Source organism: Chiloscyllium punctatum, chromosome 17 (assembly GCF_047496795.1).
Source record: "Chiloscyllium punctatum isolate Juve2018m chromosome 17, sChiPun1.3, whole genome shotgun sequence".
Lineage (NCBI taxonomy): Eukaryota > Metazoa > Chordata > Chondrichthyes > Orectolobiformes > Hemiscylliidae > Chiloscyllium > Chiloscyllium punctatum.
The window spans coordinates 96997131-97024575 of record NC_092755.1 but is presented as its reverse complement, the minus strand read 5'-3'; the positions used below and the strand labels follow the sequence as shown (position 1 = coordinate 97024575).

The 27445-nt window shown below is 40.8% G+C and overlaps 1 protein-coding gene across 1 annotated transcript in view; it reads right to left on the bottom strand.

Annotated features, from left to right (window-relative positions):
• The window catches only part of grk3 (G protein-coupled receptor kinase 3), a 302636-nt gene that overhangs the window by 34850 nt on the left and 240341 nt on the right, over window positions 1-27445 (bottom strand). Inside the window, exons 15-17 of the mRNA XM_072588022.1 lie at window positions 26174-26274; window positions 10668-10734; window positions 70-165 (exon numbers count right to left, since the gene is read on the bottom strand). Coding sequence (XP_072444123.1) covers window positions 70-165; window positions 10668-10734; window positions 26174-26274 — 264 coding nt within the window. The remainder of the gene's footprint in view (window positions 1-69; window positions 166-10667; window positions 10735-26173; window positions 26275-27445) is intronic.

The window sequence follows — 27445 nt, the reverse complement described above, 5'->3', positions numbered from 1 at the left end:
TTATGATATTCACAGATTACTAGCACAACATTCAGAGGAAAGGATAAATCAAGAATACTCAGACAGTACCTTGATGCCTTTTGTGTCTTCTTCATCAAATGATCCAATGTCAAATGCATCAGCTGCATTCACCTCTCCCCGAGGGGGAATGAGTGGAGGTGGATACTTGAAAACATTAAAAAAAACAAGGTGGAAGTTATTTTAAGATTGCACTGTACTAGATATACCACAATCAGAACCACGGTGTGGTCCCATGACATTTGATACCATTAAATATTTTGCCTGATAAAATAATTTTTAGTGATAAGGAACTTTGAAAAATAAAGTTCACAGCTCCAAATTGGATTCAAAGTCTTATCTAGTTAGAATTTAATCCTTTCATATCTCCAACCAGGTGAATCTTACTTGGGAGTTATAGCTCTCTTTGCTCTGTTGTGAAATGGATTTTAATGAAATTAGTTTAAGACAGTCTCATCAATTTTCATTTGGCATAATTGGGCTACATACAGCAAAGTCATATATGTGCTCAGGAAGTCTTCCCCTTATCGTACAATTTCACCCACAAAGGCCGTAAATGCTTTTGTTGCAAATTGGGATCATTTGTTTGAGGATATGGTTAAGGGGTGCTGCTGAAGTCTCAGGAACACCTGTATGTAACCATTGCTGCAATGTGAATTATTAATGGAACAAAATACATCGAAAACGTGTTGTGGTTGATCGCAAAGGAACTGATGCAACAGTGCAAAAGAAACTTCAGTGCAGTTTTTTGGACAAAATTGATAACTGCTTTTTTAAAATCATTTGGGTGACTGGAGATATATCACCATATCTGACAGCTTTCAAAACAATCCACAATCACCTGCAGGAATTCTATCTATTCCAAACAGCATGTGTGCTCTTACCATGCAAGAAGATACAGTATTTTACTTAGCCAAGTTCAACAAGTTTGAATGTACATTTACAGAGTAAAGGCTTAAGGACTCTCAAGTCTGTGTTGTAGTAGCACTGAAGTTCAATCAGCTAATACTGGGCTGCTTTTCGACTAAGGCATTGGCCTGATTCTTTATCTATAGCTAACTGAAGAATTGTCACCTTCATGACAAACTTCCTTGCACAGGTCTGTCACAAAGCTAGTCCTTTTTTCCTAAGAGCTTTAAAAATCGAGCAAACCTATGATGCCCTTAGGGAGGTAATTATTTTGGAGGAATTCAAACATTCACTGTCTGAAGTAATGCGAACTCATGTGGAAGAGCAGAGAGTTAAAACAGCAATGTTAGCAGCTGAAGTGGCTGATGATTCTGAGCTGGTCCATAAAACACAGTTCGGCTTCCAGAATCCATTTTACTCCATGAGGGATAGAAATTGGGGCAAAGAGAAAGCCTCATGTGGAAAGGGAAAATTAGATCTCAGTGAAGATCATAAGGATAACTTACCACAGGGTAAAAAAAACCCTTAAGGGGGACAAAAGTTACAAAGCTCCAGCATTTTCATTGTAATAAAGTGGGCCACACGAAATCAGAGTTTTGATGGCCTAGGAGAAAGCCAGTTGTAGGAAAACCAGACAAACCTTTTGTTGGACTAGTAACAAAAGGCATAAGGGAAGTTAGACAACTGCCTCAGAGTGTACAAGATGATCAGAGATGGGTTAAGGAGGAAGTAACAGATCTGCTTAAAAAATATATATGCAAGGGTAAAGTTTATTCACATAGGCCAGGAGCAGTAGGTAAGGAGGTTACAATATTAAGGGACACAGGATCCGCTCAGTCTGTAATGCTGAAGGATGAGGAGATATGTACTCCTGAGGGACTACTGCCAGAAAAGGTACTGGAACAGAAATTCATGGTGAGACAAAAAGTGCTCAATTATGTAAAGTGAGGCTAGAGAATCCAGAGAAGAGTGGAGAATTTGCGGTAGGAGTACTGGACAAACTCTTAACTCCAGGAATACAATTTGTCCTTGTCAATGATATAGTTGACTCACCAGTAGGCGTGGTGCCTACTCTAGTTGAAAAGCCAGTGGAAGACATGGAGAATATTTTTCCAGGACTTTTCCCTGATTGTGTGATCACAAGATTACACAGGCACAAGATGAAGCAGGAGAGATCAAAAGGGCACAGATAAGGAAGCTGACTTAGCTTTATCAGAAACTTGCTTCCATCAGATATGTCACACAAAGAAGGAGCAAACAGGTAAACATGCCTGTATCTTTAGCTGTGCTAAGCTGATTGAATAACAGCAGAAAGATGAGGAGTTAAAACAATTGTATCAAAAGGCATTTACAGAGAGTGAATGAATACATCCTTGTGTGTTATTACTTAACAAATGATGTCTTAATGAGGAAATGGAGACCATCAAATATTCAGATGAGAAATGGGCAGAAATTCATCAAATTGTTTTGCCAGTAGGCTATACAAAGGAGGTGCTGCAAGTGACTCATGAGCTACCATTTGCAGGTCATTTAGGGATGAAGAAAACACAGGCTAAAATACAGAGACATTTTTACTGGCCTGGACTACACGAGGATGTAGCTGAATTTTGCCAGACGTGTCATACATGACAGCTAATCGGTAAACCACAGGCAGTAATAAAACCTGCACCTTTAATACCTATTCCAGCATTTGAGGAACCTTTCACAAGAGTCTTGACTGATTACCTACGTCCCCTACCTCAAACAAAAAGTGGGAATAAGGATTTACTAACAATAATGGATGTGTTGATTAGATTTCCAGACGCAATCCAATTACGCAACATCACAACAAAAAGGCTTGTAGAAGAATTACTTAATTTTTTTTCACTAGATACGGACTGCCAATAGAGATCCAGTCACACCAAGGAGCAAACTTCACATCCAAATTCTTCGAGGAGGTTATGGATAACTTGGGAATAAAGCAATTCAAATTTACTGTGTACCATCCGGAGTCACAGGCTCCACTAGAGAGATGGCATCAAACACAAAAGATCGTGTTGCGGGCTTATGGTCAGGATTATCCAGATGATTGGGATAAGGGAGTTCCATTTGTACTTTTTGTGATCAAAGATGCACTGAATGAATAGACAATATTTAGTCAATTTGAATTAATTTTTGGGCATGAAGTAAGAGGATCGTTAAAATTGATTAAGAAGAAATTAATAATTCATAATTCAGAGACCACTCATTTGGAGTATGTCACGTTTTAGAGAATGATTAAATAGAGCTGGAGAATTGGCAAGATAGCATTTAAAAATATCACAGCATACGATGAAACAGGAAGCGGATAAGAAATCACAAATTCGCAATTTTGCAATTGGGGATAAAGTATTGGTGTTGCTTCCAGTAACAGGTGAGCCTTTAAAAGCCAGGTTTAGTGGATCTTATCAAATCAAGAGAAAAATTGAGTGATGTGAACTACTTGATAAGGAAGAAATCTCACAGAGTGTGTCATGTGAATATGCTCAAAAGGTATTTTGATAGGGAAGGAAAGCAAGAGGAGAAGGTGTTAATGATTACAGCTCAGAAAGAAGAATCAAGTTCAGAGGATTCTGAATTGGACATTCCTCAAATCAAATTGGACAATGAGGAAGTTTCAAAAATTGGGATAAATTATTGAGTTACCTTCCCCAAGAAAATCAAAATGACCTGAAAGAGTTATTACTATCACATGGGGAGATATGTAGAAATAAACTGGGAAGTACTAACCTAATTGTGCATGATGTAGAGAAAGGAGATGCTGTTTTGATCAAGCAACATCCTTATAGGCATAACCGTCTAAAGTTGGCACAGATTTAGAAGGAGAGCGCATGTTCCAAGATGGCATAATCGAACTTACAGTGATTGGTGCTCACCCATAGTCGTAGTGCCAAAGCCAGATAGTACCCAACGGTACTATTTGAAAGTCAACTCTGCTACAAAGACTGATGCATATCCAATTCCACGGTTGGAGGACTGTGCTCAATAAGTGGAACAAACAACTTACATTTCTAAGTTGGACTTGCCTAGAGGCTCTCATTCTTTGAGGAGTTCCTCATTATTAAATTTGGGGCACCACAGCGGCTCAGTGGTTACTCTTCTGCCTCACAGCACCAGGGTCCCAGGTTCGATTCCAGCCTCAGGTGACTGTATGGAGTTTGCACATTCTCCTTGTGTCTCCGGTTTCCTCCCACAGTCCAAAGATGTGCAGATCAGGTGAATTGGCCATGTTAAATTGCCCCATAGTGTTAGGTCAATTAGTCAGAAGAAAATAGGTCTAGCCGGGTTACTCTTCGGAGGGTCAGTGCGGACTGGTTGGGCCGAAGGGCGTATTTCCACACTGTAGGGAATCTAAAAGGGAATTTAATGGCAAGTGCCTCTGTCAGAAACAGCAAAGGCAATTTCAGCTTTCCTGACACCAAATGAACTATATCAGTTCAAAGATATGCCATCTGGAGCACTCCAGCCATATTTCAGAGACTGACTAATGAAGTCATTGCTGAATTACCCAACTGTATGGTGTATATTGATGACCTGGTGATTTTTAGTCAATCATGGAAGGAATGTTTACAACATCTATTGGACTTGTTCAATTGACTTCGGAAGGTGGGCTTGGTGGTAAACCTCGCTAAAAGTGAATTTGCCAAAGCCCAAGTCACCTTCCTGGGCCATGTTATTGGACATGGGCAAATGGCCCCATGAGATACAAAAATGAAAGTAATTGGGGAATTTCCCACACCGTTGACAATAAAAGCAGTCCTACGGTTCCTGGGATTGAATGGATTTTACCAAATGTTTGTGCCGAACTTCAGCAGTGTGGCTGCTCCACTCACCGAATTGTTAAACAGCAAGAAGTTTCAGTGGACAGTGGACTGTCAAAAGGCATTTAACAGCCTAAAAAAGGTGTTCGCCACTGCCCCAGAATTAGCCACACTGGATTACATGAAGCCTTTCAAGGTGGCTATCGATACCAGTGATGTGGGTGTTGGTGCGATGCTCCTGCAGGAGGATGATGAGGAGATAGAAAGACCCATTGGGCATTTTTCCAGGCAGTGCAACGTTCACCAACAGAAATATTCAATGGTAGAGAAATATATTTTCAGCTTGGTATTGGCATTACAACATTTCAGTGTTTATATCACCAGCAATGCATCTGAGACAATCGTATACACTGATCATAACCCACTGACAGTTGTGGAAAAGTTTAAGGACAAAAATGCCAAACTGTTCAGATGGAGCTTGTTGTTGCAGCCATTCAATTTGACAATGCGTTGGTCATTATTTTCCAGAGTTCGATAGATTCGGGATCAGTTCCTATGGATTGGAGGGTGGCTAATGTTGTACCACTTTTTAAGAAAGGTGGAAGAGAGAAAGTAGGAAATTATAGACTAGTTAGTCTGACCTCAGTGGTGGAGTCTATTATAAAGGATGAAATTACGACACATCTGGATAGTAGTAACAGGATAGGTCAGAGTCAGCATGGATTTATGAAGGGGAAATCATGCTTGATTAACCTTCTGGAATTTTTTGAGGATATAACTCTGAAGATGGACGAGGGAGATCCAGTAGATGTAGTGTACCTGGACTTTCAGAAAGCTTTTGATAAAGTCCCACATAGGAGGTTAGTGAGCAAAGTTAGGGCGCATGGTATTGGGGGCAAAGTACTAACTTGGATTGAAAGTTGGTTGGCTGACAGGAAACAAAGAGTAGTGATAAACGACTCCATTTCGGAATGGCAGGCAGTGACCAGTGGGGTACCGCAGGGGTCAGTGCTGGGACCGCAGCTTTTTACAATATATATTAATGATATAGAAGATGGTATTAGTAATAACATTAGCAAATTTGCTCATGATACTAAGCTGGGTGGCAGGGTGAAATGTGAGGAGGATATTAGGAGATTACAGGGTGACCTGGACAAGTTAGGTGAGTGGACGGATGCATGGTAGATGCAGTTTAATGTGGATAAATGTATGGTTATCCACTTTGGTGGCAAGAACAGGAAGGCAGATTACTACCGAAATGGAATCAATTTAGGTAAATGGGCAGTACAGAGAGATCTGGGTGTTCTTGTACATCAGTCAATGAAGGTAAGCATGCAGGTACAGCAGGTAGTGAAGAAGGCTAATAGCATGCTGGTCTTCATAACAAGAGGGATTGAGTATAGAAGCAAAGAGGTTCTTCTGCAGCTGTACAGGGCCCTGGTCAGACCACACCTGGAGCACTGTGTGCAGTTCTGGTCTCCAAATTTGAGGAAAGATATTCTGGCTACTGAGGGAGTGCAACGTAGGTTCACGAGGTCAATTCCTGGAATGGCAGGACTACCTTACGCTGAAAGACTGGAGCGACTGGGCTTGTATACCCTTGAGTTTAGAAGGCTGAGAGGGGATATGATTGAGACGTATAAGATTATTAAAGGATTGGACACTCTGGAGGCAGGAAACATGTTTCTGCTGATGGGTAAGTGCCGAACCAGAGGACGCAGCTTAAAAACACGGGGTAGACCATTTAGGACAGAGATGAGGAGAAACTTCTTCACCCAGAGAGTGGTGGCTGTGTGGAATGCTCTGCCCCAGAGGGCAGTGGAGGCCCAGTCTCTGGATTCATTTAAGAAAGAGTTGGATAGAGCCCTCAAGGATAGTGGAATCAAGGGTTATGGAGATAAGGCAGGAACAGGATACTGATTGAGGATGATCAGCCATGATCATATTGAATGGTGGCGCAGGCTCGAAGGGCAGAATGGCCTACTCTTGCAACTATTGTCTATTGTCAATTGTGCATGTGGCAGGTCGTGAAAACGTGATCGCCGATGGGTTATCGAGACTCGAGTGAGATACAGGGGCATTCGGTGGGGGGTGTACTGCAGCCTGAATTTGCAGGTGGTTGTGCACGTTTGCATGTTTATAGTTAGTATAGTGTTTATGTGTGTTTAGTTTAATAACCGGACTTTTGAAGTGCTAAAAATGAAGCCATCTTTTGGGATTGCTGGTTCATTTTTTTAAGGGGGGAGGTGTCACAAAGCTAGTCCTTTCTTTTCTAAAAGCTGTTCCTTGGCTCAAGGATACTCTGTCCTTGATTTTTTCAGAGGGGTAATAAACTGGGCCAGGCTCCGATTAGACTGGTTTGGTACAGAGATACAAAGGATTTTGAGAGGCCTTTTGTTTTTATGTAAACAGATGAGACTTCAGACCAAAGTGGTTATGTTTTAGAAGTGACCTTTAGAATGAAAGGGGAGTGGTCAGCTCTTTAGCTGAGCAGTTTTGTTTAGTCCAGAACTGGTTGGGAGTTCAACAGTGAGCTGTGTGGAAATGCTCTCTCTCCTAACTTCAACCTGTAAGCATGTGTTCCATTTATACTGATCTTTAAAGGGAGTTTGCTTATTGGGACTGTTGTGTATATTCAGAACAGCATACTTGAGTCTAGTTTGGAGTCTAGTTCTGTAGGGGTTCTTTATTCTGTTCTTCGTGTTTCATTGTGTAATTTTGAGAATACATTTTTGACTATTTTTAACCTGGTAGTCCATCTCAGGGTCATTTTCACCGTAGGCTGACTGAAACAAATTGCAAAGTTATGGTCTGGGCTGCCTGCTTAAGAATGTTTTGAGTGGCCTGGCCTACTCCATAGATTCAAGGTTAGAGTGGTGCTGGAAATGCACAGCAGTCAGGCATCATCTGAGGAACAGGAAAATCGATGTTTCGGGCAGGAGCCTTTAATCAGGAATGAGGTTTATGGCCAAGTCCATAACAGGTTCTAATTGTGGTCCAGGGTGTCATCAATTATGAACAATGACTTACCGTATTACAGATCTGTCTGGCAAAATACTAGATTATCAAACCTGCCAATAGATCAATGAATGGGTTTAAACCTCAGTTGCATAACATGACACAACTGACTTTCAAAGAGATCTTGTTACATCTCCTCTCCCAACCACAGGAAAATCATAAGGTTTTGTGTAATTAACTGACAAGAGTGTGTTTCAGCCCTTGATGGATGACAGCAATTACTGGGAGTTCCTAGTAAGTGGGAAACTTAGACACATCTCACGATATGTTGCCATGCAGATGATAGCAAGGACACACACACTGTCAAATGGAAGTTTCATTATAGGGAGCAGCTTATTCACCTGAGCAACATGTTAGCTGTTAGACACTGAACATATGCAAACACAAGCTCATGTTTTGACAGTCAGCCTCTAGTACCTTCCCATGGCTAATATAACTGATGATGAAAATGAGATTGGAGACACAAGTTTGCCTTTAGTGCAGTGAAAACACCAAAAAAAAAGCAGCTTGTCTTGTACCAGTCACCAAGTCATTTAAATCTATTGTCTTTCTAGAGCTTATTTCTGTTTACAAAAAAATCTCATCTGAGGGCTTTTGGCAGAGACATGAACACAGAGGTGCACCTCAACTGTGACAAACGCACTGTGTGGCTTGTTCCTAGATCTTTCACATGGCCTGGAATTTTAAACGTTGATGGAAAACTATTTGAACATGTCTTACGTATGATAAACTTAATTTGTGTGGAACATTTGTCAGGAAAGAGAGCCTCAAGTAAATTTTATCCAGCTTCAGTATAGTTCCTGAAAGACTACCCAGGCTGAACCGAGAAACCATAACAATCCAAATGTCCTGATGCAAGTCAACTGAATACCATTACAATTCCTCTTGGACCATGGCTCCTCATGGCTCCTTTCAAGCACCTACCATGTTGTCTTATTTATTCGCCAAGATAGTCAACTCAGCACATTTAATACTAAATACAAGGCAATCCCTCATCGCTTTATAAAAGAGCACTCTGATTATGAATAACAGATTTTAGCGAAGTTAAAAGATGATTTACAATCAATTTTATATGATTGCTAGCATTCTTGAGGATGAAGGAAACACAATGGATCCAATTCATCTTTCTAATGAGCTTGTGAGAAGCTGCACATCATTCATCTATGCGATAGCTCAATATCCCAAATAATTTTTGAAGTCCCACTTCGAAGGATTTTCAATTTTTGTGTAACAACTCTCCTTCCATTTGGAATTATTTATACAGGCCACTGTTTGATGGAACAGTCTCCAACTGATTGTAGTTTCATTTTACTCATGATCTCAGCCACTTACAGCAAGGCCACTATTAATATTATTTGCCATTATGTTCATCCTATCAACAGGCCCACAGTTCTGGGCCCAGACGTCACTGCCAGAAACAGATTCCTGCAACTGTAGGCCTTGGCCAGTTTGCTCATAGATACCATCGTGCTCTCTGACCTGAACTGCCATGCTGCTGGACATTCAACATCTTGTTCAAAACAGATCCGAGTTGACTTTGGACTAGTTTTAACTGGGTCTATACAGTTTTTAGTACTTCTTAACCATTGACAGTTAGATGACAATCAGCATTCCACACATTTCCTAAATGAATACAAATCTATTTTCAGAAAAGAAGGAAGCTCAGTATCAAACTTCAACCTAAAAGAGCTGGAATGATGCAAGTGACCCAAGCAAGTCAGAGAAATTCTTCAGTTTCTGTGACAGAGTGGTCTCTGTGCCAGTCTGAAGATGTTGGCTGACATGGTACACAGAGTAACACACATGATGTTCACTGATAAAAGTGAACTGGCCATGAGCTTCCTCACCTCCTCCAACCCAGACTTTGTCAAGTCCTGGTTCCAGGTGACAACATTCAATGATGTAGCATCTGCTGAAATATTCATCATGGGTCTTTCGAGAACGTTCATTAGCGTGACATGTCTCTCCAAAACTCTTAATCCTGGCTCATAAATGACTTTATAAACAGAGTCTCAACTCAATCAGTAATTACCCAGAGCAGGCCAATTCCCTTTAACAGGTATATCAGAGATAGGTTTCCCACATTTCCCATATGAATCACTGAAGACTAAATATATTCAAAATATAGAAAACCTCTGCAGCGAGAGTCATAATTTAGGAAATGGTGAGAAATCTTCAGTTGAACATATGCATTTCACTGACCAGAAAGGGAATTCAGAAGAAAGGAAATTTCATGTTGTGACAGGAGCTGGTCTGTAATTCCAGAGTTCACGTGGCTGCAGGCTTCCTTCTGCAGGTCATGTTTCATTTTGCACCCATTTGAGATGATTGGTTTTGTGAAGGTGACTAAAACAACATGCTTCACAACATTCTTATTCAGCTATTTTTGGTTATATCTGAACAGCCAATTGGTTTGGGCCATATCTTGTTTCCTTAAGGAAAGGTACAATTACAAAAAACAAATGTGATCTGTAACCTTGTTTACTATTCTCTGACTGCATTATGGGATCCTACTGTGATTCTAGACCTCAGGGTTTGGGAAGCTATACATTAATTATTGTCTGAGGAACAGGTACCAGTTTCCCTTCTTTTTAAAAAAATTCATTTTGTGTGATGTGAGCATTGCTGGCTGGCCAGTATTTATTGCCCATCCTTAGTTGCCCTTGAGAAGGTGATGGTGAGCTACCTATGTCAACCATTGCAGCCTACCTGCTGAAGGTTGACCTACAATGCCATTAGGGGGGGAGTTTCAGGATTTTGACCCAAGAAACTAAACTGCAGAATTCACAATGACAGAAATTTTGTAAAGTGGTAAAATCTACGTAAAGTAGATTTTCTGAAGTGTGCCACTCGAGGGCGCTGTGCATGAGAATTCAATGTGCACCAACATTCTATCATTTTTACTTGTTACTTAACAAAATCATAAAATAAGGCACCACTTACCTTCTGTAAGTAGACCTGCTGCCAATCAATGCCTTTAAAAAAAGGATGTTCTTTCACTTCTACTGCTCTGTAGAGACAAAATAAATTCATCACCCGGCATCAAACAACAAATTATAATCAGTAACTGTTGCATTAAGAAACAGGATGTAAACTCTAACACTGGCACTGTGTAAGAAGAAATTAGTTTCTAGTCCTTCCATGTAATTGAAGTCCTTCATCCCTATACCTTTGTAGTAAAATCTCTTCTGGACTCTGTCCAAGACTTTGAAAGAACGTGAGGCTCAGAATTGAACAAAATAATCCAGTTGAGGTCTAACAAATGATTTAAAGGTTTAGCAGACATTAGTGTCTTCTCAACTTGTCCTAATATCAGTGGTACTGGCATCGGGCAACAATAAATCACAAGCAGAACTGGCAATGAGCAAAAACAAGTTATTAATGCCGGGAAGAACGGGGACAATACATAATCATATATATCGTGGAACAAAGCAACTAAAATATAGTAGTTAAGCCCAGCGCTTAAAAGAAAGAAACAATCAGTAACCCTAGGCATAAGCAACAAGAAATCAAGCCTGGCAATGAGCAACAAATTATAATCATTAAATGCAGTTTTCAGTGTCAAAGCTAATTGTTAACCCTGGAACAGGAACAAGATATAATCACTAACACTGACACTGACACAAAGAAACAAGGATTAATCTGTAAAACTGGCACTGAATACTAAGATATCAGTAAAGCTGACATAGAGCAAAGAGGTCTGATCAGTAAACTTAGCACAGAGCTATAAAATATGACCAGTAATCTTGGCCCCGAGTAATTCAGTATCAATAACCCTGGCACAGAGGAAGGCAATATCAATAACCCTGGCACACAGCAACATTATATCAGTAAACCTGGCACAAGAAAATATGGTATCAGTTAGCCTGGTGCTGACAACCAGCTAAGTTCAGTAACTTTAGTACTGAGCAGTAAGATGTGCCTAAACCTGGTACTGAGGAATACATTATGTGTAAATCTGACACTGAAGAAAAGGTACTATCATTAACCTTGGCACTGAGTAATACAGTGTCAGTAAATCTAGTGCTGAGCAATAAGCTTCCATTGTTAACTCTGGCTCAGTAATATAGTATCATCAGTATGCTTGATAGTGAGCAATAAGATCTTACCAATTTACTAAGTCCCCATTTATGTTTGTCCAATTTTGTGTTGCTTTGTTTCAAAGTATTCCAGAATATGGGTTGTATGCTCGTTTAAAGATTTGCGAGATGCAGTTTTGCACAAGTATTACATCAGGCTCCACGATCCAATCAGTGTCATTTTGGACTGACCAATTTTTAACTCAATCTGTTGCTGCTGACCCTCCAAAATGCAGCGTCACCTTCTTACTGCCAACCCCAATACATAGCCTTTCCTATTCCCTAAATTAAATTGTTGCTGATGCTTTAACTTGTGACCTCTGCTGCTGCAAAACTCACCCTCTCATTGACATTGCTCTTTCATCATGATGAAGCTCGTGCTCCATGACTCAGTTGCTTGTCACTTCTCTCTCCTGCAACCTTGCTTTTACTGAGGCAACGGTCATAATGCTAGGGCCCTGAGGTGTAACTACTGTGTAGATATCAATTAGAACAATCATAGTTCAGCATTTTTGCACAATAAGGGACCTGCTTCATTGCCAGGGTTATACAGTAAATCCTTATTTAGAGTTCTAGTTCAGTAACTGAACATTGTAAATGTTAATTGAAATGACTTTAAGCAAATCACACTTTCCCATTAAGCCATGGTTCTGGCCTATCTCAGGTCCAGGCAAGACCATCATTGAACAAAGACATTAAGCTTTGGACCTAGAGCTCTGAGGTTGCTCAAGTGCGGGTGCCAACCGTGTGGAATGGTGAAACTAAAACTGTTATAATTAACATCACTATTATTGTCACATTCAAAAGGTTCTAGGAGTGCTGCAGCTCTCTCACTCACAGCAAGGGTTCAGGAGAGAGAAGTGGTGAGCAGCAGACACAGGGAAGTGGAGCTAGGCATGAGAAAAGGTAAGTGAGAAGGTGAGACTGAGAGCAGCAGAGGCGACAAGAAGAGCTGGCGAAAACCAGCCACAAATTGGAGGGTTTGCAAGAAGCAACTGCAGCAACCAGGATGGTCAAACAATGCAATGTGTTCCAAAGAGGATCAGCAGTGAGTGGAAGGCAAATAAAAAGTTTTCATATTTTATAATATATTCTTAAACTTATTTTGCATCATTGATTTTAAATATTGCATTCTTAATTTACTGAAGTGGAAATTTAACCTTGTAAAGTGTTTCAAGTTACAAGACAATGTTTCAATTTTTTCTGATAAGGCGGCTCCTACTGAACCTCACTACAGTTTTTACAATGGTGTCAATGGGAAAATGTGATTTGCTTAAAGTGATTTCAGTTAACATTAACCATGTTTGGGAATACAACCAAAATGCTACATGAGAACTTACTGCGTAACCATGGCAGAGAACAAGTGGTAATCATTAAAACTGACTCTAAACAAAACATTACCAACATGGCACTCTACACCAAGTTATCACAAACCTTGGAAATGAGCAATAAAGTATCAACTAATAAGGTATTGACAAAGATACAAAAACTAAAGTCTGTTTGAAATATACATGCACACAAATAGTACCCACAATAAGCCAAATAACTGATTAACCTGTAGCAAGACATTATTAAATTTGGTGTTACATAAGAAGGTACCCCTGCTGCTCAGCAACAAGGTAACAGCAGTAACTCTGACACTGAACAAGGAAGTTTCACAATTAGCTATGAAGTGAATAAAACTAAATCATTCATAAGCCTGTCACCAAACACAATATAAACAGTAACCCTGCCACAAAGAAACAATTGATGCTTAACCTGGCACTGAGCAACAAGATTAACTCTGACACTCAGCAATCCAATTTCCACCCTTGGCTCCATTTTACACATTCTACTGCGGACCTTTCTCTTTGTGAGCTTTTGCCAGAAATATCGAATGTGAGGTCATCAACTAACATTCATTATGAGGCCACCAACTCCCAGTTTCCCAGCCAACACTTCCTCAGATGCTAAGGATTCAATTTCATCCTCCAGGTTCGTCCATCTCTGCTGTATCTGTCCTCCCCAAATGGTTTTTCCCCAACCAAGCATTTATCTGCAAGACCATCAGACACATGAGTAGAATTAGGCCATTCAGTCAACTGAATCTGCTCCGCTATTCAATCATGGATGGTGTGTTTCTCAACCCATTCTCCTGCGTTCTCCGCACAACCCTGGATGCCTTACCAGTCAAGGACCTATCTATGTCTGTCTTAAAAACACTCAATGATTTGTCCTTCATAGCCTTCTGCAGCAAGGAATTCCTCAGATTAACCATCCTTTGGCTGAATAAATTCCTGCTCATCTCAGAGCTAAGGAGGTGTCCCTTCACTCTGTAGTTGTGTCCTCAGGTCCTCGTCTTTCCTACTAGTGGAAACATCTTCTCCATGTCCACTCTATCCAGGCCTCTCAGTATTCTGTAAGTGTCAATAAGGACCCCCTCGTCCTTCTAAACTTCATCAAACATAGACCCAGAGTCATCACCTGCTCCTCATATGACATCCATGGAGTCACTCTTGTAAACTTCTTCTGGACTCCCTCCAACCTCAGCACATCCTTCCTTACATACAGGACCCAAAACTGCTCACAATATTACAAATGCGGTCTGACTAGCCCTGATTATTTAACTCAGAACACCGTTTGTGCTTTTTACCCATATACTTTGACATCCTTTAGCCCCAAGAATTACATTTAACTCCTTTTTGAAAGCGTTCAAAGTTTTGGCCTCAACTGCATTCTGTAGCAGAGAATTCCACAGGTTTACTACTTTTTGGGTATAGGGAGTTCTTCTCTTCTCAGTCTTTAAATGGTTTACCTCATATTTTTGGACTGCAATTCCTTTTTTCTGGGCTCATTAGTCTCAGGTATAGATTTATGGGGGCTGGTTAGCTCAGGTGGCTGATGGCTGGTTTGCACAGCAGTGCAATGTCAACATGGTGAGTTCAATTCCCACACTGGTTGTTTCTCAAATTAGAGAGCAACCTAATTCTATGGGGACTTTATATTTACCTGCAAAAATTTTAGGTTTCTAGAAGATCCCCATTCATTTTTTGAAAGTCCAGTAAATATCGTCCTAACTAATCCAGTCTCTCTTCAGATGTCAGTTCTGCTGACCCAAGAATCAGTCGCGTGAACACAGACGGATTGAGTCCTAGAATAACAGAGGGGCTGAAATCCCAGAGCGACGGCACGTGGGGAATCCCAAGTCCCAAGTGGCACGTGGTGGAGGTGAATCCGGTACAGTGCAATATATCTTGCTGCTAGGCAAAAATGAGGACTGCAGATGCTGGAGATTAGAGTCAAGAACGTGGTGCTGGAAAAGCATAGCAGGTCAGGCAGTATTTGAGGAGCAGGAAAATCGACATTTTGGGCAAAAGCCCTTGTTACTGCGGAGTGCTGGTGAGGAGTAGACCAGAAGCAGGAGCAATGTTGGGTTTGAGCCTGTTGTCTTGTGCTGGGCTGTTGCTTTTGGAATTCTATATTAGACTGTAATGTAAATCCTTTTCATAATGTTATAACTACTTCATTCCTAACTCATTCTCTGACAACTGTAAGTAATGATACTGCTTTCCTTTCCTTTTAATCCACTTTTGACTCTCTCAGCGGAGCAGATAAGGGCTGTTTGGCAGTGGCTGCTTGAAGGCTCGGTGACGTTTGTTTAACGGTTTAAATTTGAAAGTTTTTAAAAACAAAAGCGCGGAGTGGACCCGGAGGGTGGTGTAGCGCAAGCTTACCTGGGTAAGTTTTCTTCCTATAAAGGCGCGCACGAGAGGAACCCGAGGCACTACAGGGGTAGAGCCTCCCACCCGCCCTCCTCCTCTAACCTAATAATAAGACCCGTTGTGGTAAGCAGGTAAATGCTGCATTTTGCTTGTTCTATTGTTTAGACCTAGTTTTTTTTAAAAAAGGTTACTTTTAGAGGGATGGCAGTGAAGGCAGTGCAATGTTCCTCTTGCAACATGTTTGAGGTGAGGGATGCCATGGTCGTCCCTGCTGATTACACTTGCAGGAAGTGCACCCATCTCCAGCTCCTCCAAGACAGTGTTAGGGAACTGGAGCTGGAGTTGGATGAACTTCGGATCATTCGGGAGGCAGAGGGGATCATAGATCGGAGCTTTAGGGAAGTAGTAACTCCAAAGATTGCAGACAGATGGGTGACAGTGAGGGGGACTGGGAGCAAGCAGCCAGTGCAGGGACCCCCTGCGGCCGTTGCCCTCAAGAACAAGTATACCGTTTTGGAGACTTGTGGGGGGGAACGACTTACCAGGGGTAGGCAATGGGGTTCAAGCCTCTGGCACGGAGCCTGTCCCCGTTGCTCAGAAGGGAAGGGTGGAGAAGAGCACAGCAATAGTTATTGGGGACGCGATAGTTCAGGGCACAGATAGGCGGTTTTGTGGGGGCGAGAGAGACTCACGTTTGGTATGTTGCCTCCGAGGTACAAGGGTACATGATGTCTCTGATCGTGTTTTCTGGGTCCTTAAGGGGGAAGTGGAGCAGCCCGAAGTCGTGGTCCATATTGGCACCAACGACATAGGTAGGAGGAGGGCTGAGGATGTTAGGCAGGTTTTCAGGGAGCTAGGTTGGAAGCTCAGAGTTAGAACAAACAGAGTTGTTATCTCTGGTTTGTTAACTGTGCCACGTGACAGAGTCAAGGAATAGGGAGAGAGCAGTTAAATGCGTGGCTACAGGGATGGTGCAGGAGGGAGGGATTCCGGTATTTGGATAACTGGGGTTCTTTCTGGGGAAGGTGGGATCTCTATAAGCAGGATGGTCTCCACCTGAACCTGAGGGGCACCAGTATCCTTGGCGGGAGGTTTGCTAGTGCTCTTGGGGGGGGGTTTAAACTAACTCTGCAGGGGCATGGGAACCTAGACTGTAGCTTTAGAGTGCAGGACCTGGAGTGTAAGGAGGTTAGGAACATGGCATCAATCTCGAAGGAGAGTGCCTGTAAACAGGAAGGTGGCTTGAAGTGTGTATACTTCAATGCGAGAAGTATACGAAATAAGGTAGGTGAACTTGCAGCGTGGGTTGGTACCTGGGATTTCGACGTTGTGGCTATTACGGAGACATGGGTAGAACAGGGACAGGATTGGCTGTTGCAGGTTCCAGGGTTTAAATGTTTTAGTAGCGTCAGAGGTGGGGGTAAAAGAGGGGGAGGTATGGCATTGCTTGTCAAAGATAGTATTACAGCGGTGGAAAGGACGATGGATGAAGACTCGCCATCTGAGGTAGTTTGGGCTGAGGTTAGGAATAGGAAAGGTGAGGTCACCCTGTTAGGAGTTTTCTACAGGCCTCCTAATAGTCTGAGAGACGTAGAAGAAAGGATTGTGAGGATGATTCAGGAGAAGAGTGAAAGTAGCAGGGTGGTTGTTATGGGGGACTTTAACTTCCCAGACATTGACTGGGAAAGCTATAGCTCGAGTTCGTTAGATGGGTCGGAGTTTGTCCAATGTGTGCAGGAGGGTTTCCTGACACAATATGTAGACAGGCCAACAAGAGGTGAGGCTATACTGGATTTGGTTCTGGGTAACGAACCAGGCCAGGTGTTAGAATTGGAGGTAGGTGAGCACTTTGGGGACAGTGACCACAATTCGGTGACTTTTACTCTAGTGATGGAGAGTGATAGGTGTGCACTGCAGAGCAAGAGTTATAGCTGGGGGCAGGGAAATTATGATGCAGTGAGGCATGACTTAGGATGTGTGGCTTGGAAAAGTAGGCTTCAAGGGAAGGGAGGTAAAAACAATGACTGCAGATGCTGGAAAGCAAATACTGGATTAGTGGTGCTGGAAGAGCACAGCAGTTCAGGCAGCATCCAATGAGCAGCGAAATCAACGTTTCGGGCAAAAGCCCTTCATCAGGAATAAAGGGCTTATTCCTGATGAAGGGCTTTTGCCCGAAACGTTGATTTCACTGCTCGTTGGATGCTGCCTGAACTGCTGTGCTCTTCCAGCACCACTAATCCAGTATTCAAGGGAAGGGTGCAATTGATATGTGGAGCTTGTTCAAGGAGCAACTATTGAGTGTCCGTGATAAGTACGTACCTGTCAAGCAGGGAGGAAAGGGTCGTGTGAGGGAGCCGTGGTTTAATAAGGAATTGGAATCCCTTGTTAAAGGGAAAAGGGTGGCCTATGTAAAGATGAGGCGTGAAGGTTCAATTGGGGCGATTGAGAGTTTATAAGGTAGCCAGGAAGGATCTGAAGAGAGAGCTAAGAGCAGCAAAGAGGGGACATGAAAAGTCCTTGGTTGGTAGGATTAGGGAAAACCCAAAGGCTTTCTACAGGTATGTCAGGAATAAAAGAATGACTAGGGGAGGAATAGGTCCAGTCAAGGATAGTAGTGGGAAGTTGCGTGTGGAGGCTGAAGAGATTGGGGCGATACTGAATGAATACTTTTCGTCAGTATTCACTCAGGAAGAGGACGTTGTTGCGAATGTGAATATTGAGTCACAATTAATTAGAATGGATGGCTTTGAGGTATGTAGGGAAGAGGTGTTGGAAATTCTGGAAAGGGTGAAAATAGATAAGTACCCTGGGCCTGATGGCATTTATCCTAGGATTCTCTGGGAAGCAAGGGAGGAGATTGCAGAGCCATTGGCCTTGATTTTTATGTCCTCGTTGTCTACAGGAATAGTGCCAGAAGACTGGAGGATAGCAAATGTGGTTCCCTTGTTCAAGAAGGGGAGTAGGGATAACCCTAGTAACTATAGGCCGGTGAGCCTCACTTCTGTTGTGGGCAAAGTCTTAGAGAGAATTGTAAGGGATAGGATTTATGAACATCTGGATAAGAATAATGAGATCAAGGATAGTCAGCATGGTTTTGTGAAGGGCAGGTCATGCCTCACAAACCTTATTGAATTCTTTGAGAAGGTGACTAAGGAGGTGGACGAGGGTAAAGCATCTAGATGTGGTGTATATGGATTTTAGTAAGGCGTTAGATAAGGTTCCCCATGGTAGGCTACTGCAAAACATACGGAGGTATGGCATTGAGGGTGAGTTGGAGGTTTGGATTAGGAATTGGTTGGCTGGAAGAAGACAGAGGGTAGTAGTTGATGGTAAAGGTTCATCTTGGAGTGCAGTTACTACAGGTGTTCCGCAAGGATCTGTTTTGGGACCATTGCTGTTTGTCATTTTTATAAATGACCTGGAGGAAGGGCTAGAAGGATGGGTGAGCAAGTTTGCGGATGATACAAAAGTCAGTGGAGTTGTTGACAGTGAGGAAGGATATGGCAGGTTACAGCGGGATATAGATAAGCTGCAGAGCTGGGCAGAAAGGTGGCAAATGGAGTTCAATGTAGCTAAGTGTGAAGTGATTCACTTTGGTAAGAGTAACAAGAAAATGGGGTACTGGGCTAATGGTTGGATACTTGGTAGTGTGGATGAACAGAGGGATCTTGGTGTCCATGTACACAGATCTCTGAAAGTTGCCACCCAGCAAAACAGTGCTGTGAAGAAGGCATATGGCATACTGGCTTTTATTGGTAGAGGAATTGAGTTCCGGAGTCCTGAGATCATGTTGCAGTTGTGTAAGACTCTGGTGCGGCCGCATCTGGAGTATTGTGTGCAGTTTTGGTCGCCATACTATAGGAAGGATGTGGAGGCACTGGAACGGGTGCAGAGGAGGTTTACCAGGATGTTGCCTGGTATGGTCGGAAGATTGTATGAGGAAAGGCTAAGGCACTTGAAGCTGTTTTCATTGGAGAAAAGAAGGTTTAGGGGTGACTTGATAGATGTGTACAAGATGATTAGGGGTTTAGATAGGGTTGACCATGAGAACCTTTTTCCACGTATGGAGTCAGCTATTACGAGGGGGCATAGCTTTAAATTAAGGGGTGGTAGATATAGGACAGATGTTAGGGGTAGATTCTTTACTCAGCGAGTCGTGAGTTCATGGAATGTCCTGCCAGTAGCAGTGGTGGACTCTCCCTCTTTATGGGCATTTAAGCGGGCATTGGACAGGCATATGGAGGATCGTGGGCTAGTGTAGGTTGGGTGGGCTTGGATCGGCGCAACATCGAGGGCCAAAGGGCCTGTACTGCGCTGTATTTTTCTATGTTCTATGTTCTAAAAGATTTTTTTTTACTCTGCATGTAAGACTTGTACATAAGTACTTGTACCTAAGATGGTGCCAGTAAAAGCCATTGTAAAACTTTTCAATGTACTCCTATACTTCTGTACTGGAGTACAAGTGATAATAAAGGATATTAAATTCTACTCTATAAGAAGACCAAAACTGTACACCAAACTCAGCAAGGTCTTGTCCAATTGAAGCTAGAAATCCCTCCACCTGTATTCAAATCCTCTTGTTATGAAGGCCAACATACCATTTGCATTCTCCACTGTCTGCTGTACCTGCATGTTGACTTTCAGTGACTGCTGTATGAGGATAACCAGGTCCTGTTGCACTCCCACACCCAAAGTACAACGGAAGATCAGGATCATGCCAGCAGACTGAATTTTCTTCCATTAGACTCCAAAGTAAATATTAGAGGTGCTGGTTCTCTTGTATTTACTCAATTTTCTGTCAGAACTTTGTTATTTCACACATAGAACAACTAGGAACCATATTAAATGCAGGTCACGGGATCTCTCTTTCTACTGGCTGTGTGAAACCATGGCTGAATTGCATACTGTTTACTAGTTATAGGAAAATTGTAAATCTATTTATGAAGAATGTATTCACTGCATGAATTCATTGCATGCAAAATCAAACAGAGAAACCTTCACTTTCTAAATGTATTACTTTCTTTCCATTTAACGAGCAGCTCCTCAAATATTTTCCCCTACCAATGCAAATCACTCTCAATTTCTACACACTGAATTTCATTTGCTTGCTGCTTTTTCAATTGAAAGCACATTCAAACCCCTGGTCAATTTTGCAATCTATACTTTCATTAGTTTTTCATCATAAGGGTTTATGAAGATTTACAAAAGAGAATGCAAAACCGGCAATCCCCTTGACTGATTACAATCTCTGTACCCTCAAAATCTGGTTTCCACCAATCGACCAATTACATAGCAATTGTAAAATACTTCCATTGAATAGTTACTTATTTTTAATGGCTGAATTTCCTGAGAAGCTATATCAAAGATCTTCCTTCAGTTCAAGTATATCATATCTACTGTCTTACCTGCCTTAAGTTGCTTTGTTATATCCTCAGACAAAACACGTAAATTAGATGAGCAAAGCATCTCTCTCATGAAGCTATTGTTATTACCTCAGCTGATATTATTACTGGACAAGGCAGATCCCAGACTGAAATCCAGATTGAACATGATATTTTGTTTTGTTTTGGCTTTAACAAGGTGTTCTTTTCATTAAGCAAAAGCACGCAATGTTGCATATTTTGTTTTAACACTAAAACAGAAAATTATTAAGCAAAAAGAATTGAAGATATAATAGAATAACCAGATTATTTACTTATAATACAAACTTAAATCACACCTCTGTGGTACTTAAAAGCAACCATTATGTAGTATCACACTTGAGCTACCTGTTTCATATAACTCTCAATGCCAAATCTATTTGTTACATTGCTATCAAAAAAAGGTGGGCTAAACCTATTAGCCTCATTCTCTTTGTTGTTATAATTACATTTTCAAAATAATGTCTCCAACATGTGAATTTCTAAATCATCTTCCCATTTCATAGACTCCTTTTCTTCCTATCTACTTCTATGGGCCTGAGGTCTAGTCAAAACATTGTTTCCTGACTATCTAACATTGTAAAATTTCAATTTATTTTACTTCCACTGGTTGTTTCATCAACCTTGGTGAAGCCAATATTCTTGAATCTGCCAGATCCTTTTCCAATCAAAATCAGTCAGAATTTTTTTCATAACTCCAATTCCAACTTTTACATTTACCAAGCACTTTTAAATCCAACTTTGTATAATGAGACTGGTTCATAACCTCTTCGCAATATTTTCTTCTTCACTAATCCCTCTGGAAGACATTATCTGCTAGCATTATTGCTGCATTCTCTCAATATCTTTAATGGTGTAAGTCCTTCATTTGCAGCATAAGGAAGTATCTCCTTTTCTAAGATAAAATTATCAGCAGTCTGATTTTTCTAGTTAATATTTGAACAATAATTTTTATAACAGTCCAAAGTCCAAAGATGTGCAGGTTAGGTAAATTAACCATGCTAAATTGCCCGTAGTGTTCAGGGATGTGTAGGTTAGGTGCATTATTCTTGGGAAATGTAGGGATATATGGCAGACAAATAGATGTTGTTATGGACCAGGCCAGACCCCTTCAAAATATTTCAAGGAAGTGGCCCAGACCCTAACTTTGCTAGTTGTCTTAAGCAGGTGTAAAGTGGATATTCCAGGAGAGATCCAGCTGGCCAAACCACTTAAGTTTAGGCAAAACAGAATTTATTTACAAGATTACTGAATGGAACACATACAAAATAGAACAATGTAGAATAAGTTAACCTATCCAAAAACCCAACAGATTATACCAACTTAATGATGCTGTTCCAAATACTTGCCACAACCCCCATAAATACCCCTCAGCACAAAAGATAAAATCCAACACAAGGTCTTACAGGAGAGATGTCAGAGAGAGAGAATCAGCATGGAGCTGTTTCTTTGGGTCCAGCAGCTTCACAACACTAGTGCTTGCAAACCAAACCAAACCAGAGAAAAGCTGAGCTAGGAGAACAGGCCATTCCCCTTTCATTGTACAAGAGTTTTTCTTTAAAACTTGAAAGCCTTGAGACAGTATCTGTTAGTTATAATAAAATTGGCCCTAAAACTCATAAGCCAGACTTTTCAGAATTGCTACCTTTACAACCTCTCCGGAAAAAAAAGCCATGGACAGCATAACCAAAGGAGGAGCATCATCACAGTGTGGATGAGGTACTCTCATGTGGGTCGGTGTGGACTTGTTGGGCCAAATGGCTTGCTTCCACACTGTAGGGATTCTATGGTATTCTATGACAGTCCGGAATGCACTCTCCCTTCTTGATACATTCCAAGGAAACTGCTGCAGATTTTTGTACCAAACTTTTTTTCCTCTTGCCTTCTTTTCTGAGGCTACTCAGACTTACCCACTACTGCAATTGATCTCCATTTAATTTGCAAAAGTTAGCTTTGATATGCCCAATCTTGCTACAATGAAAGTGTATTAATTACTTTATATCACTTTCTTGTCCCAGGCTTTCTCCTTTACTACGCTGACGCCCTATTGTCTGTTCTCTAAATAGCTCCTTTTCAATTCATAGATTTTTATCACCTTCCAATTACTTTGTGGATTCAATAGGGTCAACTCCTATCTATAAGTGTCTTTGCAAGATGTCATTGATTTTGGTCAGAACTGCTGTTTCACTTACCTTAAATATTTGATATTCAGCTACAAAAGTTCTTTTTTAATTCACAGGAATGCTTTCTTTCTGAATTACTCCATTATTATAATTTCCTTTACATTATCAATATTTTTCTCCAACCAGACCCCACAGTACTTCTTTACCCCTGACAAATTCGACAAATGTTTGATTAGGTTTCCTTCTTGTAGTCCTAAATTTCAATTGATATGTTTGAGGCACAAACTCATAACCATCGAGTATTGAAACTTTGCCAGTTTCATATTTTGTAGGTTGTACAACTAACAAAATGATGTACACAGTCATAGCTGTACTTATCTCAAAAATCTCTTAACATTAAAATCCAACTTCTTGGCCACTACATCTGTCTGGCTACCTTTACAAATAAAATAGCTTTTGCCTCCTTCCTTATTAAAATTGGTTAAATCAAATCCCTCATCAGAATCAGAGACAACCTCTGAACAAATACCTCTTAAGCCTTCTTTATTCTAAGCTTTTCTTTTGCTAACTCATTCTCTAATTTCCCCATCTCTTCAGAGTTGAAGTCCTTGTAATCCCATCTCCCTTTGCTCTTCTGTTTCCTCTCTCTTCATTATCCCAATCCTTTCTATTTTCCTCAACATCAGGTTTTCTTAACTTTATTTCCATCTATTTTTCTCTCTCCTTCAATTCAAGACTTGTTATTTCTCTTTCTTGCAGTTTTGTTTTTCATTTGTAACCACAGTTTAGATAATTTGAGCGGTGACATCTAGATTTCAGGTTTAATTTCTTACCGGACTAAATGTTAAATAATCACTTGAATCATTTCATCCTTATGTTTTTCCTTCTATTTTCCACATATTGCTAACTCTTTCCATTTAGCTTTAGTCAAAAATTTTAAACAATCCACTGTTACTTATTTGAATTCCAGAAAACTCTTAGTAACATGCAAATCCATCTTCAAATTTCATGCAGGTTTCTGTCCCGAATTACTTTGTTGCCATTACATTTATAGGAAAGAGACCGACTCATAGAGCATGGAAACAGACCCTTCGGTCCAAATAGTCCACACTGACAATGTTCCCAAACCAAACTAGACCCATTTGCCTGCATTGAGCCCAAATCCCTCCAAACCTTTCCTATGCATGTACCTATCCAAATGTCTTTTCAATGTTGTGACTGTACCTGTATCCATCACTTCCTCTGGCAGTTCAGTCCACATACGAACCGCGATCTATGTAGTAAAGTTGTCCCTCGTGTCCTTTTTAACGCCTTTTCCTCTTACCTTAAAAATATGCCCCCTAGTTTTGAACTGTCCTACCCTAAGGAAAAGATCCTTGCTATTCACCTTATCTATGTCCCTCATTATTTTATAAATCTCTACAAGATCACCCCTCAACCTCCTATGCTCCAGTGAAAAAAAAAGTCCCAGTCAATTTAGTCTATTTTTATAACTCAAACTCTCCATTCCCAGCAACATGCTGGTAAATATTTTCTGAACTCTCTCCAATTTATTAATATCCTTCCTATAGAGGGGTGAGTAGAATTGCACACAGTACTCCTGAATTAACTGAATTCAAAAATCCTGCCAAGAGTCCCAAGTATTATAATCCTTGCCGAAATTATGACTGGATAAGTCAGGTTCCAGACTGGAATTTGAATTGATAGATCATATTTGTTTTGTTTTGATTGTAATGAGGTGAAATCTCACTGAAACATAAATTTGCAGTTTTGCTGATATTGTTTTAACATGAAACATAAGTTTACAAAGCAAAATGAATAAAGATAAATTAGGACAAAGCAGAATATTTACTTATAACGCAATTTAAACATTTTGAAATACACAGTGAAATATAATCTCATTATTCCCAAAAATACTCTGTTATAGGTCCCCAAAACATCCCTGTATGGGAGCATTGCTCACCACAGAAAATCCTTTTCTCCAACATCTTGATGGGTTTAATTTGACTCCAAATAATATATGGCATTGCCCTGAATTTAAATATACCCAACTTCAGAAAACCAGTCTTCACAGTTTTAGTCCCAGGCAAGACATTTTGGGATATCACTAACCCCTTACTCTAAGGCAATCTAATATTCACAAATGTGACAGTCTTCTCCCTTTCTCAGGAGTGACTCTAGACATGAAAAGCATGTACAGAACTACCCAAACTGAAAGTGAAACTGAAAAGGCCTCTCTCTCAATAAACCAGTACTTCTCAAGCGGTGTGCCATGGTGACAAGGTAAGAAGTGTGGGATGAAATTTTCAGGAGGCAGTGCCACTTTACCTCGGCATCAAGGCCATGTCCATACTTCCAATCTCCTCAGAAGGTTCACTGTTGATTTTTGAAGGCATTAACTGCAGATACCACAGCCCCCACTGACTGCTCATGCACAAGCGTCCAGGGCTGTGCACATGTAGAAGTTTGATAACATGCATGTGTGGAGATTCAACACTGCTCATGCATGGATATTCACATCAGTTCAGTTGAAAAAAGTGGGTGCGGTGGGGAATTTTTGTTTCATTGAAATGTGCCTTGATACTGGAAAGGTAGGAAACCATTGCTCGGATACTTAAACTTTAAAAAAAAACACAGAAATTTCAACAGAACCTTGAGTACAATTGTTTACCTTGCTATGACATAAACCTTCCCATGAGCTCTTAAAAAAAAGCGATTTCCTAACCTGCTTTTGGAAAAAAAGTCACCATGGCTACAAAAATACTTAGGTTTATTATTAACCCTTTCAGACACACAGCAAAGCTATACGTCACTAATTCAAACATCCAAACTTAACACATAAGATATTTAAAACATAAATCTCATTCTACATCAAACCTGTTGGCTATATTTTTTTATTTTGCATCATATAACCCCAACTTGTCATATTTCACACCTGGGATAAGTTTCCTAGCTTTAACTCTTGTACCTAGAGTGATTGGCATCATGGAGCTGCATTGTTGTTTTAAGGTCAGGTTCAACCAGCACTTACCATATGATGTACTGAGAAGCCACAGTCTCAACACATAGTGCTTCAGACCTGTAACCTGTTCCAAAGCATAAGGAAATCATAAAGCTCCAGCTTACCCTCGTCCCAGGCACCCAAGCCTCTTTGCAACATCTCGCTGTAGTAGGCCTTCCAAAAGAGACTTCAACTCCACAGAGAAAGAATCTGGTAATTCCACATTCTGAGGCAGAAATAGAAAAATTAAATACCATCAAAGCTGACAGCTGTACTATACATTCCTTTCTACTGCATCAAACAACAATCCCCCCATCCTCAGTTACTACAAAGGTCATATAAGTGCAGTATTGATAAAAAACATCTAACAAGGAGACATCAAGAAAAATGTCCAGATGCTCAATAAAGGGGTTGGTTTTATAGATCATCCTCAAAGAGGTGAGATCAACACTAGGGAAAGAGTCCAGAAAATAGGGCCAACTCATTTGAAGACAAAAGTGTTGATGGTGGATTATGAAAATTGATGTGCAACAGGTCAAAACTCAGAGACAGCATCATTCTCAGCCTTCTAAGTCTTCGAGAGAGTCCATAGAGTGAGGGAGTGGCAAGACTACAATGGATTTTGAGGACAAAGGTGAGAATCTTAAAATTAAGTATATTAATTACCCTCACGAACCAGGGAGGGTAAGCATGCACAGTGAGGATGGGTGAATGAGATTGGAGTGAGTTAAAATACAAGCAGCAACATTTTGGAATGAGCACAGGCTTGTCAAGGATAGATTGTAGGGGCCATCCAGAAGCCTCTGAAATAATCAAATCTAGAGATGAAAAAGGTAACAATGAAGGACTCTGTGAGATGTGCTGAGGCAGAGTCAAAGCCAAGTTAAATTATGCAGGTAGAAGCATGCAGTCTTGGTGATGGTTTATAAAGTTAAAAATCACACAACACTAGGTTATAATCCAACAGGTTTAACTGGAAGCACACTAGAATTCGGAGGCCACTCCTTCAGCATCTACAGTATTTTTGTTTTATTTTAATGAGATGTGTGCGGACTACCAACAAAGGCTTTTTAAAGTAATTGATGGATGGAAATTTTTGTTCATTTGTTACTGGATCTCAGACAAGCAGTGTGACAAATCAGAAATAGTGGAGGAGTTCAATGAGGTGACAAGAAATAGCTGAGCATTGTTGGAATACATATGGAAACTGTCCAGAAAGGGGAGAAGGGTAGATGCCTGGGGTTTCCAGAGATAATAACACAGGAATGGAGGGAAAAACCATGACAGATGTTTTTCTGGCTCCAATTAGAATGAAATGGAGCAAAGGCAGTTCCATCTGACTGGCTGACATAAGAGAAGTGTTGGATTAGCATGATGTAGTCAGTAGTAGAAAAGGG